The sequence below is a fragment of the Sesamum indicum genome, linkage group LG5, assembly GCF_000512975.1.
Source record: "Sesamum indicum cultivar Zhongzhi No. 13 linkage group LG5, S_indicum_v1.0, whole genome shotgun sequence".
Classification (NCBI taxonomy): Eukaryota; Viridiplantae; Streptophyta; class Magnoliopsida; order Lamiales; family Pedaliaceae; genus Sesamum; species Sesamum indicum.
Window position 1 is genome coordinate 12,349,528 of NC_026149.1, and position 14,460 is coordinate 12,363,987.

General features: G+C 36.0%; 2 protein-coding genes across 4 annotated transcripts in view; one reads left to right on the top strand and one right to left on the bottom strand.

Annotated features, from left to right (window-relative positions):
- Positions 1-9,395, top strand: part of LOC105162448 (DExH-box ATP-dependent RNA helicase DExH3) — a 14,303-nt gene extending 4,908 nt beyond the window's left edge. For 2 of the 3 annotated variants that reach the window (XM_020693779.1, XM_020693780.1), the window contains 14 exons: positions 264-452; positions 559-718; positions 790-920; positions 1,205-1,372; positions 1,459-1,731; positions 3,886-4,080; positions 4,183-4,386; positions 4,522-4,591; positions 4,699-4,847; positions 6,342-6,647; positions 6,822-6,881; positions 6,994-7,146; positions 7,257-7,367; positions 7,578-9,395. In XM_020693779.1, coding sequence (XP_020549438.1) covers positions 264-452; positions 559-718; positions 790-920; positions 1,205-1,372; positions 1,459-1,731; positions 3,886-4,080; positions 4,183-4,386; positions 4,522-4,591; positions 4,699-4,847; positions 6,342-6,647; positions 6,822-6,881; positions 6,994-7,146; positions 7,257-7,367; positions 7,578-8,033 — 2,625 coding nt within the window. In that variant the 3' untranslated portion in view covers positions 8,034-9,395. The remainder of the gene's footprint in view (positions 1-263; positions 453-558; positions 719-789; positions 921-1,204; positions 1,373-1,458; positions 1,732-3,885; positions 4,081-4,182; positions 4,387-4,521; positions 4,592-4,698; positions 4,848-6,341; positions 6,648-6,821; positions 6,882-6,993; positions 7,147-7,256; positions 7,368-7,577) is intronic. The other variant, XM_011080458.2, reaches the window with a different exon arrangement.
- On the bottom strand, positions 9,966-12,781 carry LOC105162449 (protein O-linked-mannose beta-1,4-N-acetylglucosaminyltransferase 2-like). The gene is made up of 3 exons (XM_011080459.2): positions 12,699-12,781; positions 12,396-12,473; positions 9,966-11,323 (listed from the first exon to the last, which is right to left on the bottom strand). The coding sequence occupies exons 1-3, from the start codon at positions 12,779-12,781 to the stop codon at positions 10,108-10,110; spliced, it is 1,377 nt and encodes a 458-aa protein (XP_011078761.2). The 3' UTR covers positions 9,966-10,107.

A 14,460-nucleotide genomic window follows, 5' to 3' on the forward strand; every position in this document is an offset into this window, starting at 1 on the left:
TTCCCTACAAAGCCTAAGTGGTTCAGAGTTCCCAGTTTTACGGAAGAAGCAGCAGTTAAATTAATTATTGACTGTGTCAATTTTATATGGTCTTCGCAACTTGTTTATCTCTTTATAATTCAGGATGCATGAAGTGAGTTTCTTGATATTATCTCGATCTTATTTAATCAGCTCTAGGGAATATCTGGAGAAAGAATTTTAAGGCAAGTCCCCACTTATCTGCTACAGCTTACTATAACTGTGGTTAAAATTGGGTTTTGTAGGTGGTGGTTGTTTCTGGTGAAACTGGATGTGGAAAAACAACACAACTGCCTCAATACATCTTAGAGTCAGAAATTGAGGCCGATGGGGGAGCTGCATGTAGTATTATCTGCACTCAACCCAGACGAATATCTGCTATGGCAGTTGCTGAGAGGGTTGCTGCGGAGCGTGGTGAGAAAATAGGAGAATCTGTAAGTCTCTTGCGTGTTTCTGCTTGAAAGTATTCTCTTAAAAAAAATTTCTCTGATGGTTATATGATAAATGATCTCTCACTTTTTGGGGTTTTGTTCTTTGAAGGTTGGTTATAAAGTTCGCCTAGAGGGAATGAAAGGGAGAGATACACGGCTCCTTTTTTGTACTACTGGAATCCTTTTAAGGAGATTATTGGTTGACAGAAATTTAAAAGGCACAACTCATGTCATCGTTGATGAGATTCATGAGCGTGGAATGAATGAAGGTATTTGTTAATTGTTATTTTTTCCTAGTCTTGCATTTCTTCTTCTTATTTTCATTTGCATTTCATGGCAGATTTTCTTCTAATTGTGCTGAAGGATCTTCTTCCTCGTCGACCGGAATTGAGATTGATCTTGATGAGTGCAACCTTAAATGCTGAGCTTTTCTCTTCCTATTTTGGTGGTGCTCCAATGATCCACATTCCTGTATGTCAAAATTGTTAGGTTTAACACCATTTGACGATTATATGAAGTACTCTCATACTGCCAAAAAGAAACTTTGAAATGCTAGAATTTCTTAATCTTTTAAAGGGGCCTCTTGTTTACCAAAGGGGGAAATGTGCTTCCATTCTTTTTCTTTTTCTTTTGAATCTTATTTTGTTCTCTTTGTGGTTGCCTCCCCGCATATCTATGATGGTTTTATTTGTCCCCTCTATCTGGATCCAATTGCTAATTCTACATTTTTTCTCTATTTTGTCTTTTATTATCAGGGTTTTACATACCCTGTTCGGAGTCATTTTCTGGAAAATATTCTAGAAATGACTGGCTATAGGTTGACACCATATAATCAAATTGATAACTATGGTCAAGAGAAGATGTGGAAAATGCAGAAGCAGGCTCTAAGGAAAAGAAAGACTCAGATTGCTTCAGCTGTTGAGGTATATGTTCTCTAAGATCAGATTGTGCTTCTTGTACCCACACCTGTTTTAACTTAGTTGTTCTTTATATTTGAGATTTGAAATAGGAAGCTCTTGTGGCTGCTGATTTTAAGGACTATAGCCCTCGAGTTCGGGATTCACTAATGTGTTGGAATCCTGATTCCATTGGCTTTAATCTCATTGAGCATGTGCTCTGTCATATTTGTCGCAAAGAAAGGCCTGGTGCTGTGTTGGTGTTTATGACTGGTTGGGATGACATAAATTCTTTGAAAGATCAGCTTCAAGCTCATCCTCTGCTGGGAGATCCAAGCCGAGTTCTATTGCTTGCATGCCATGGTTCCATGCCCAGTGCAGAGCAGGTTGCTTTGATGTATTTTATTCCTGGCATGGCTCTTTCTAATAGTTGTTAAATTATGTGACAGGACCATCTAATATGTGCATAATTATTTACACTTGCTAATAATTTATTCTTATCTCAGTGGGGTCAGTTTACCCGGGATGGATATGGGATTGAGGGTTGTGGGTGGCAGTTGGGGGCAAGTAGCAATTGTCAGTCTCAACAACCTGCTCGTTCTATAGGAAAATTTCCAAGCATTTCTATATGATTTTTAACATACTTGAATTGTAGGAAAGTAGACTTGTTGAAAAATAGAACAATTATCTTTCAGAAGTAAAAATAATTGATGTCTGGTTAGGATGTCTCTCAGAAGAATGTATAGCTTTAGTTGGTTTCTCATAAATTGGTTGTATCACTCGATCTTCATCATCTTATATGATAAAATTGCACAAGAAAATCATATGCTAAACTGGCATTGTTGCATTGATTTCCTTGGCAAGGATATATATTAATAGGAAATGGAACTCTAAATCTTTTAGTAAAAATATTTGAAAACAGTATTTTATATGATTTCGTTAATCATTTTCCTAAAGTGAAAACATTTACTGACAGGAATAGTGGAAGTATTTGAAATATTTCAGCAAATAATGATTGACCAATTAGTTTAAGCACGTTTAATTTCACATTCACATGAGTAATAGTAGAAAATAATTAAACTTGATTGTGTATTTCATATGATTTCACATCCAATTTACACATTAGTAGACAATAATACATCCCTATAAAAAGTCAATGTCTTCGATTACATGACTATAGCACTAAATTGTCAAGCTAAGTTGAAAGCTGCATCTTTTCCCTCTAGTTTGCACTGTCCTTCAAACAAAATCATATGCTTTATTAATTACACCACTTAATTGTAGGTTTATGGGATATTGATTACTCAATTATTACCTTGGGATATTGGTTCAAATAGATCTATCTCAAAATATATAAAGTATGTTCTATACTTGTATTACATGTTATGCATGTGGTAATCGGTACTAAATCTCAAAGTCCTGAAGGGCCTAAGGTGTTGCCTGGCCGTGCTCCCCTCCCCTTAAATATGTTGTTGATTTTACCATAGGCACCTCCTAATTACTCAATAACCCCCAAGTATGATATACGGTTGCCATCTATGATTTCCAGTTCAGTGAAGGATGAGTTTTCTTTATATTCTTAATGTTTACTAGGTCATTTTTTATTTCATACTTCAATGTTATTGCTCTCCGTGAAGAATCTATTCCTGTCAGCGTTCAAAAGGTGCATATTATGCATTTTATCACAAACAAATAGAGATTAACTTGCTTACAGTGAGTATCTCTATGATGATTCATGAGGCAGACTATATGGATTAATTCCGGCTCTTATCCATCTGATGATCAAAAGTTTTTAGGTCCTTGGGAAAAACAATATTCACATAAGAAACATGCTACATCCCTGATGCCAGAGACTTATCATGATAACAACATCTGGAAGACACTCCTGGCACATGATGTATTTGATGATATTGGGGGATAAGATTTGAAATGTTAATGGGTGACATGATGAATTTGTCACTTTCATGTGCTCTAGATCTTTCCCCTAAAACCCTGAATATATGTGGATTTAGAATTAGCTATCATGGTGGTATTGATCTGTCCTCTCTCGGCTTTCTTTGAGACTTTTTTCAGTAATTTAGCTGGACGAGTCTAAGTTGTTCAGATATGAGACTTGAAAGTGAGTGCAGTTTCATTGCATAGTACAGTGGTTTCGGACTTGCAAATTGCCTTTTTCCTTTCTTGTTGAATTGTTTTTTCACTTTTTACATATTTTATGGAGAACCTCTGTACTTTGTGGATAGTTTTCTTAGCTTTCAGTTGGTAAAAGATCAATAAGGACATGCTATTGTAAGTAGTGAGATGTTGTTCCTAGTTCTAGAATATATGTTCTCTTATGATTTGGGACATACAATCTGAAAGCATGCATATACTAGAATTAGATTTATTGCTCAAATTGTCACTGAATATTGCATGCTAGTTCGTCCAGTTTATCTATCTCGCTTTTCTTTTGGCTCTCTGCCGCAGCTTTCTTCGTGCTCCACCTAGTTACATCTGATCTTTGTCGAACTTTACCTTTTTGTTTTTCTTTATGAAAACAGAAATTGATTTTTGATAAACCTGAAGATGGAGTCAGGAAAATTGTTCTTGCGACAAATATGGCCGAAACAAGTATTACCATTAATGATGTAGTGTTTGTGGTTGATTGTGGGAAGGCTAAAGAGACTTCATATGACGCTCTAAATAACACTCCTTGTTTGCTTCCTTCCTGGATCTCAAAGGCCTCAGCTCGCCAAGTAAAGTTTTTTAAATCTTTTAGCAGTTTGTTTATGGAGCTTTCTTTAGGAAGTTAAGTAGTAGCTCATGCCAACTTGGACAACTGTAATGTTCTTTATCAGAGGAAAGGCAGAGCAGGGCGAGTTCAACCAGGCGAGTGTTACCATCTGTACCCGAGGTGTGTGCATGATGCATTTGCTGATTATCAATTGCCAGAACTTCTGAGAACACCTTTACAGTCTCTCTGTTTGCAAATCAAGAGTCTACAACTCGGAAGCATTTCAGAGTTCCTATCTAAGGCCCTACAAGCTCCTGAACCTCTATCAGTAAGCATGGAGCTCCCTGCATATTGCATTCATATGTAGCTCACCCCTTAGTCCTCCCGGTTGCAATTAAATCCAACTTGTTTTCTGCTTTTGGAATTTTTGCCTTCATGGATTGACATTTTAACTGCTATTCAGGTTCAGAATGCTATCGAGTACTTAAAGATGATTGGAGCTTTAGATGAACGTGAAAATCTTACATTGCTGGGTAGATACTGAATTATTAACTTTTGATTTACAGCTTATACATATGTTGCCATGGAAGTTCCTTTGCATAACACAAGGAATGATGAAGATGTTCTTGTTTGCTTCCAGGACGCAACTTATCAATGCTTCCAGTTGAGCCAAAGCTTGGAAAGATGCTTATATTTGGTGCTATTTTCAACTGCTTGGATCCAGTAATGACCATTGTTGCTGGCCTGAGTGTCAGAGATCCATTCTTGATGCCATTTGACAAGAAGGATGTAAGTAGCGTAAGAATGTTAGATCTTTGATTGGGTACTTTGTTTTCTTCTCCAGTTAGTTAGTAGGGCATGAAAATAAAATATCGTTAGAGGAAAAGAAAAGAAATTAACTCAAGTGAGCATCTACTGCTTTAGACTTAAAAATCAGTTGTACTTTACATAAACATGCACAACATTCTTCCCATTTGTAAGTATCCCTTTTCAGTTTAATGAGCAAGTGCTGAATATTTGTCGTGATTGGTACTAAAATGTTGATTTCATTATCTGAAGTTCCTTGATGGTTAATTTGACTGACTAACCATTTAAATGTCCTCTATGCATTTTAAGATTTCTCAATGCTCTTCTAATTTTGTTAGGGGAAATTTTCAGTAATGCTTCTAATTGAATACCATATGTATATACCTTAGAATACATCTAAACGGACAATCTATTATATCTGTCAATTTAAGCATTGTACCTTTCGGTTTAATTTGTGTAAAATAGTGATAAATGCATTTTTAATCCTCAAATATAATCACTAATGCGATTTTGGGCCTCAAACAATTTAAGGTTGCAATTTTGGTCCTCAAACTTCAACTTTTTTTTGGCACTTTTGATCCTTCCGTTAACTTAACTGAAATTTCATTTAAAGTGGAAAAAACTGCTATTTTCCTCCAATTTTGTAGTGTTTTTCAAGTTGTAATCCAATGCATCCATATTTCGTGTTTCTATTCAAACTCCAAAAGAGAATAAACCAAAAAAAAAAAAAAATTAATCAACAAATTTTCTAAAAGTTATTGGCAATTTTTTGTTAAGATTATTTAAAAAATTTGTTGCTTAATTTTTTTTTTGGGTTTATTCTCTTTCGAAGTTTGAAGAAAATTTTGAAAAATGGGTGCATTTGGATTACAACTTGAAAAACACCACAAAATGGGAGGAAAAAAGCAATTTTTCCACTTTTAATGAAATTCCCGTTAAGTTAACGGAAGGACCGAAAGTGCCGAAAAAGTTAAATTTGAGGACCAAAATTGCAACCCTAAATTGTTTGAGGACCAAGATTGCATTAGTGACTATATTTGAGGACCAAAAATGCATTTATCCCGAATTAGTTTTTCTATGATCAAGTTTGAGTTGGTACTGGTGGTTAAATCTTGTCTCTTTTAAGAGGATATCGAGTAGCTGATGGCAAAATGTTGTGTCCATGTTTTTAAGGTACCTGCTGCCTAGTCTTTCCAGTACTGAGCTAAATCTAATCTAATCTAAATGTGTATAGATTTGCAAGCCTCTAATATAAAATGTGTGATTTTAGCTTGTAACCATCCCACATAAAAAGACGTGTGGATACATTGGCTTTATATTGTCCAATTTTTTCATGGTTTTCCTAGAGTCGTTCTACTTCATTATGTTTTTGTTCAGGTTGATGTCCTTAGTGTACTCTTGCTTCTGTTATTCAACAGACTTTAGTTAGAGATGGTTGAAGAACTACATTCAGTATTATCTTTTCACTTCTTGCAGCTTGCTGAGTCTGCAAAGGCCCAGTTTTCTGCTCGTGACTTCAGTGACCATCTTGCTCTAGTCAGGGCTTTTGAGGGTTGGAAAGATGCTGAAAGGGGGCAATCTGGTTATGAATACTGTTGGAGAAATTTTCTTTCAGTGCAAACTCTAAAAGCAATTGATTCCCTGCGGAAGCAGTTCCTTTATCTGCTCAAAGATGTTGGTTTAGTTGAAAATATTGAGAGTTGCAATGGATGGAGTCGCGATGAACATCTCATTCGTGCAGTTATATGTGCGGGTCTGTTCCCAGGGATATGCTCTGTTGTGGTGAGTTGATGATTATTTAAGAAGTTGGTAATATCTTTATACGATTTTCTCTATGTGGTTTCCTTTTGTATGCAAGATGTTCAGTTAGAGGAAGTTCTTTTAAATTGGATAATATTTGAGCTCTTTGGTACTAGTTATGGGACGTTAAGGACTAATATGAAGATATATATACAGAATAAGGAGAAGTCTATATCACTAAAGACAATGGAGGATGGTGCAGTGCTTTTGCATTCGGTAAGATAATGCAGTGACTACACTTCCTCAAACGCTTAGGTGGATTTATGGCTTTGAAGTTTTTATTTTTTGTGTTCGCCTTGGATTGATGCCCCTTTATTTTTTTTACCAGAGTTCTGTGAATGCCCAAGAAACCAAAATTCCATTCCCATGGATTGTTTTTAATGAAAAAATGAAGGTTAATTCAGTTTTTCTCCGTGATTCAACTGGTGTATCTGATTCTGTGGTTCTGTTATTCGGAGGACACATTTCTAGAGGCGGATTAGTAAGTCTATGGATTCCTTTTAAACCCCAGATGGCACTATTTAATTAGTTGCCTACCTTCAGTTTTAAGTCCATTTGCTTCTAGTAAATGTATTTTACATTATTGTATAGGACGGCCACATGAAAATGCTGAGTGGATATTTGGAATTTTTCATGAAACCTGAGTTGGCTGCTACATATCTGAGTATGAAGAGAGAGCTTGATGAACTTGTTCAGAGAAAGGTATGTGTTTGGGCTCCAATAAATCTATGGTATATATATCCCAAGTCCTTACTATCAAATGTGTACACTAGTTCTTTTGCTGCAAATTGATCAATGGTTCAACTTTGGTGTTTTTTTATTCTGTCTTCCATTTGCCATCTTGTACGTGATTAGAGGAGGTTCCATGACATTGTTTTCTTTCTTCTTCTAATCCCATCTGATTGAATGCAGCTTTTAAATCCAAAGTTGGACATACAGTGTCATGAGGATCTTCTCAGGGCAGTGAGATTGTTGGTCTCAGAGGACCAATGTGAAGGCAGATTTGTTTTTGGGCGTCAGATCTCAACATCATCCAAAAAAACTAAAAGCTCAGGTCTGGCTAATGAAGGTGGTGATAATGCAAAATCTCACCTCCAAACTTTGCTTGGTAGGGCAGGGCATCAGCCACCTTCCTACAAGACAAATCAACTTAAAAACAACAAATTTAGATCCACTGTTGTATTCAATGGACTAAATTTTGTTGGCCAACCTTGTGGTAGCAAGAAAGAGGCAGAAAAAGCAGCAGCTGCAGAGGCTCTTACGTGGTTGACTGGTGAGAGGCAACCATCTGAAAAGACCGTTGAGTACATGTCTGCAATTCTGAAGAAAAGCAAGAAGAAACAACAATCTACTGCAAGGTGGAAGTAATTGTTTTTAGAAGCATATTTTATATAATTGATCAGTACTCCACATGAGCAGTTGGTGTTCATATTTCTATTGGTTGACCGGTGACTGTAGATAAATGCTTCAAGTCTGGAGAGCTCCAACTCTATATTTCATAAGATTCAGACCCCATGGTCTTGTGTTATTGGGGGCAGAAGACTTGTTTGGTATACGGTTATTGTTCTCCATATTCACAGTACTCAGCTCATCGCTCCAATCTGTTATTGCAGCAGGCTGCCATCATTGTCTGTATATATTACTCGCCTGTTGGAAGAAATTTTTCGGTAGTTGATTTTGCCAAACCATAAACAGGTTCTTTCTCTCATTGATGCCAGGAGAAGTCATGACACTTGCTTGAAATCAATAATTTGGAGTGCCTGCTGATTTCAAGCATTTCAAGTGGGATCTTTCTGTGGTTATCTGATCATGATTGGCGGTTTCTATATTTTCTGTAGACCTCAAGGTCCGTAACTTATGGAAAGTGGAGTTGGGGTGATGGAGGTTGTTTTGTATATTACTAGAGTTGGAAAAAGAGTAACGGGTGAAGTGTAGAGAATCAAGAATATTTAGCTGATCTATAATTGGCAACTTAATAGCTACAATCATAGAGTTGTACTTGCTGATTTTGACCTTTGATACGAGAATATGTCAGAAGATTGGTTTTGGACACTGGCCTCAAGTATGAACTAATAACAGAGTTGTATGTTCTTTGCACTGCCAATTCGCAGGGATTCAGATTTGGTCGCGGATGGTTGTTCGTCTAGCTGCAGATGCCAGTAATTCTGTCCGATGCTCCAGTATCCTTCAGCATATGTATTTCATGATGAGAAGTTCTGGAGGAGGGCCACTTTCAATTGCTTAACATTTTAAGCATTTTAACTTATTAGAAGACTAGTTACATTCCAACAGTTCTAAACTGGGTTCAGCTGTTACTTCTGTTGGGGGCGGTCTGTGATGGTTTTTAGCTGTTTTTAGTGTTCTGGAATCTTGTAGAGGTGAGATGGATGCTATCTGGTGGTCCTGTGGATGATTATAGAATCACATTCGAGAATGTGATTTTCTAATCCTTTTCTAGATGGCAATAAGGGATTTCCTTATATGATGAACAACACTTAGGGGTGATATCAACTGACCAAGGGACCCATCAATATATGGAAGAAGGTTTCTGTAGTTAGTGATGGTGGGTACGGCATTTAGAAAAATTATAATTTACGGTGAAGTACATGTTATAGTCAAAGTAGATTGAAAACACATTATTTATTTTTCATTAGATACTACTTTTTCACTGTGCTAAACATTTATACCAGGCATTTAAAGTCGCCTCGTTCTTTCGAGTGCCTTTTTTAAGGGTTGTCATGTAATATGAAATATTTGAAGCGCCTTTACTTTTTCAAAATAATTTTGCACGTCTCCTTTTTGTTTTTTTATCCTAATAAATTTATTTATTTATCTGCTTTAACTACCTTTGCCAAATATACTTTGAATGTTTACCCACTAGCTTGCATCATTTTTCAATGTTGGCGAAGTTTGGTCAGAGACTGGAGTTGTTGGCCGCTGCTATAAGTCATTATTGTCCGTAGCTACTGTGCTGCTTGTTGCTTCTGTTACCGGTTTGCCTTCTTCTAACCCTTCTCCTTCCCTTATGCCCCCCCACCCCAATTTAAGTACTCTCCAAGTAGTTGACAATATATATTGAGATGCTTTGTTAATTTCAGCCGGAAAAATGTGGATTAGCTATATGCGAGAATGGGAAAAACATGGAAGAAGAGGTATGAGAAGCTGCAGGGGTTGAATACATCATCGTCTATAGTTATGCAAAAATTGCTTCACAACCATATATATATATATATATATATGTAGTTTCTAATTCAAGTGAGGAGCTGGCTATCAAAACATGATCATCTACATACACCCAGACCCACTACGTGCTACAACCAACATCCCCAGCAGACCTTACAAACAAGCAAGTCATCAAAAAAGAATAACAATGACACATACCTATTTCATAAAATGTGTACATAAGTATGCAATGTAAGCCATGTGGAAGTTATTAGAAGTCCTAACTTCGAATAAGCTCCAAGGCTTTCAATAGGGTCCCCCTAAACCTACCCAAATCAACATTTACATCTTGATTGTCCAAATAAACAGAACGAAAATCATGCCATCCCTTCCCATAATCAACAACGCCGTGCCCACCAGCTGCCCCCCGATATTTCGCCCACAATGAGCTTTCATTTAACCGCACCTTGTACTCCAGATACTTCAACTTCATGTCTTTAGCCGGAAGCTGAAAGTAATATTTAGCCAAGAAATCCACTCCAAGGGGTACTATTTGAATTACGACTGCATTTTCAGGAAGAAAAACCATGTTGGTAAGTCCAGCTCCATGCACCCCTACCATCACATCAAAAGAGTTCACTAATCTTGCAACTGACGACACCTGCCCCCCCATTTCTTTCACAACAACGTCAAATCCCAGGCTTCGACCCAAGTTGGCTACTTCACCTTCATTGACCAGATGACGGGTTTTCTTCCTGGAAACGATGAGCAAGCGAGGGCGTCGTCTTGTGCTGCGGTACTTGTGATTGTGAATACAATCATATGTGGTTTCTCTCTCCAAGGAGTACGTGCTTCGAAGGAACTTTGTGAAATCTGTGAGTGAATAATTATGCGGGGATTCAGAAGGATCAATGCTCAACTCCTTGTTGGCTTTCAGGCCAACAATCATTCTTGGAAAACACAGCACTTGGTTTTCATTGTCAATGTCGATCACGTCAAACTTGGAGAGCCCCTCCAGTAAAACTTTGTACTTAGAAGTCCACCAAGAACGCTTGTTCGCTACAAGAAACAGCACTGTTCTATTGAATTCTCGGGAAGTCAGGAAGAGTGGAATGAGCACGTCGGTGAAGTCGTGAAAGGGGTTTCCGGCATACCCTCCAGCGGAGAAAACAACCGCCGGAACGCTGAAATTTTGAGTGCAATGAGGGGTGGCGTGAGGGGGTTGGGGAACGATCTTGAACGTTCTCACCTTCCCCATTACTGCCTTATCGCCTTTCCGCGCATAAGGTCTTATTGTCCAAGAAGTTGTACAGTCCAGTGCATGGGTTGAAGCTATTAAGATGGTGGATGAGTTTCCATGGATTCTTAAGTCACCACTCATTTCATAGACTTGAGATCTTGAGTTGCTCAAATTACGAAGAATGGGGTTTGGAGGGATCTCATCTGCATCAATATCCGGAACAAACAACAAAAGAAATGTAAGAATTAGCGCCACACTTACCTCAGTAATTTGGGTCAAGTTATAATGTTATGATCAAGTACCAATATTGCAGCATGTAACTTAGGGGAAATTACAATTTTGGTTCCTCAACAATACAACTTTTTTGTTTTTAGTTCCTAACAATTTTCACGTACAAGTTTGATTCCTTAACTAGCACTTTTTTTACCGTTTCAAAAAATCATCATGTGTTACACACGTGACACTGGCATTACCCCTCCTTCCAAGGGTCACGTGCATGGAACATGGTGACTCTTCTCATATGCACGTCGTATGAGGGCATAAAATTAGAAACTTTAAAATTTTGAATTAAAAAAAATCCTCAATTCATAAAAAGCTGATAACTGGTGGACTTAAATACAAAAATCAATATTGGAGACAAATTGAGATCCTTCGTATTACAATTTTTGTCCTATATACATGGAATTTGACAGTTTTAATCTTGTGAACAATGAAATATATCACATACTACATGAAACATGAAACACATTATTTTTATTTTAACAATATTTGTATAAAAATTTTATTACATGAAACCCGTATATTTTTTTATTTATTTTTTACATTGAGATCAATAAATTTTTAAAATATATCAATTTTAATTAATAAACTCATATTTAGTGAGATACATATATATTATATTACTAATATTAAGTGAGACAAATATTCACATATTTAATGGGAATTAAATCGTGGAGCCTAAGATTAAGAAATTTATAAATGAGTTACGGCAACTGCATGTGAATTGTGATGCTACAAAAACTCACATCCACTGGCTATTGAAACATCGATAAAAGTAAAAACATGCATGTTTATATGTATTATAACTAAATATATTTTGTAATTATTTCCATCTTAATTAGTATTTATTATGTATTTCACATCATTAACAATATAAAATACAATTCATAAACTAACCAAAATATATTTCATTTTCTTACAAAAATCTACACATAATTAAAAACACACGTTTCCCATTAAAAACTAATCATTGACAATGAACGCAAAACAAAAAACATAGCCATATGTAATACTACACATCACATATTACATTAGTAGTAAAATCTTACATGATTGTCGTGGTTTGCTGATTTCTTCTGTGCTCATCAGCATTTTGAGGCCCCAATCCATTGACTGCTCCAAAATCACTGCGTATACGAACCAAAAACTTGTGATCTCAATTGTGCAAACTGCTACGAAAGCATATATATATGACATTATTATTCTTAAATAACAATGTAAAAACATGATCGTTCAATGTTAAACTGCTGTCGGAGATGAGAATCATTGTGAAATGTTTTGCCTGTTAAACGACCGGCTCATCTAAAATCTTACATGCTTCCTTATGCATGAAAAACATAGAAGTTACGTACCAATGGGAGGAGGGCCGACATAGGACCTCAAAACAGTGCAAAGGGTGAATGCGATAACGAAGCAAGTCAAGAATGCTGGACATCCCAGTTTCTTCTGCTCGTGCCGGCTGAAACTTCTGTCGAATATCGTCTTATTATATGTCATGGTAATTCTCTCTAAGAAAATGATGAATCAGAAGAAGCAGCAACAAACTGAAATGGGAATGGCTGCATTAGATTAGAGCAATATCCAATTTGAAGAAGTGATGAGTTTCGGAATGGGAGTCCGACGCGCGCGCGAGTCTTAGAAGTAGGTAGGCAGAAGGGGCGGGCGGGCGGCGTTATTCGGACTGAGATATCTCTGCTTTTCTGTGGAATGCTGATACCAAACACTGTTTCCGTAGAGTTGATGCGGCCCACGATCTTTGCACATTCTTTGCTGGTGGAGATGATAAGGACGTTGGGGTTGACCTTCAACACGTAAATATTGATTTAAATTTTAGTTCTATAATTTATGATGGTGGGCATTTCAGTCAATTGTTTTTTGCTAATTTAATTTTGTAACTTTAACACTTTGGTAGATTTCATACTTTTCTTGCCAAATTGTCCGAAAAATTTCACGTGACTAATTAACACACGACTTAATTAAATTACAACTTTAGTTTTATAACTTATGGCTGTTGGTATTTTCTGGAGAGTTGACATTTTTGATCCTATTCGAATTGATTTAAAAGACTAACTAAAATAGTAATTTAATTGGACTCTGTGCAAATTACATGCAATTTTCCAACCAAATTAGTCGAAAATGATTAAAATTGACAAAATTATAAAGTTACAGGAGTAAGTTGCTAAATTAATTCATACAAGATCAAAACTAGTATCCCTTAAATTACATAACTAAAATTGCAAATTTCACTAATTATTTGGTTGTGTATGCTAATTTCAAAATATTTCCAATAAATTTATGATATATATTAACAAATGAAACTACTTCAGTTAACGTGGTGTCCCACAACACCAGCATAATCATGCATCTCTATAATGCATGGACACAAATATGACGATATAAAAAATATAAAAAAAATTAGGACACAATACGGCTACATATAATGTGTATTTATTATATATATTCTCAATTTTTCATAAAATTAAAATATGCAATAAGAATAATATCAAGATAAAATATAAAATAAGCATGTGTTATACATCTATATTTTTAATCAAATATGGCTTCAGAAAATATATATAATCAGTTTAACTTAAAAGTACACAATGAAAAAATTTTAATATTTAAATTAATTAAATCATCATGATCATCTCCCAAAATTTTTAGTAATTAATTTCTTCTCAAAATTTTTAGTTTGAGATGTGTGAGTTAATTCTTTTTATTTCTTCTTACGCTCAATTTTTTTTAAAAAAGAATTAGTACAAGTTTTTTGAAATTATAAAAAAAATCCAAAACGTGTTTGTCACGCCAACCGGCATGTTGGGCGCCGTGTCTTTTTTTTTTTTAATTTTTGGACACGTCATTCTCGTGTTCGAGGCATATCCCTTCGTGTTATGTCCGACATTGTATGGAATAATTTTTGGGAGTTGCGGTGTATTATAGTGTAGCCTATATCGTTTCCTTTCTATCCTTTCTTTGACCTTTACTTACCCTCTGATTTGCATTATGCGACTATGATTTATAAGTGCAATTTTATTTCGAACCATTTCATGGAGTATGCTTGCACAATTTTGTTTTCTTTTCTTCTGTTTTCTAGGTAAAACAGCCTGTGTTTGG

What these genes read in the sequence shown, in the direction of transcription:
- LOC105162449 (XM_011080459.2), bottom strand. Translation starts at nt 12,781, where the DNA reads ATGTCCAGCATTCTTGACTTGCTTCGTTATCGCATTCACCCTTTGCAC. An exon ending in TGTCGGCCCTCCTCCCATTG is followed by an intron (nt 12,474 to 12,698) that starts GTACGTAACTTC and finishes TCGTATACGCAG; the next exon opens with TGATTTTGGAGCAGTCAATG. An exon ending in CAGCAAACCACGACAATCAT is followed by an intron (nt 11,324 to 12,395) that starts GTAAGATTTTAC and finishes TACTGAGGTAAG; the next exon opens with TGTGGCGCTAATTCTTACAT.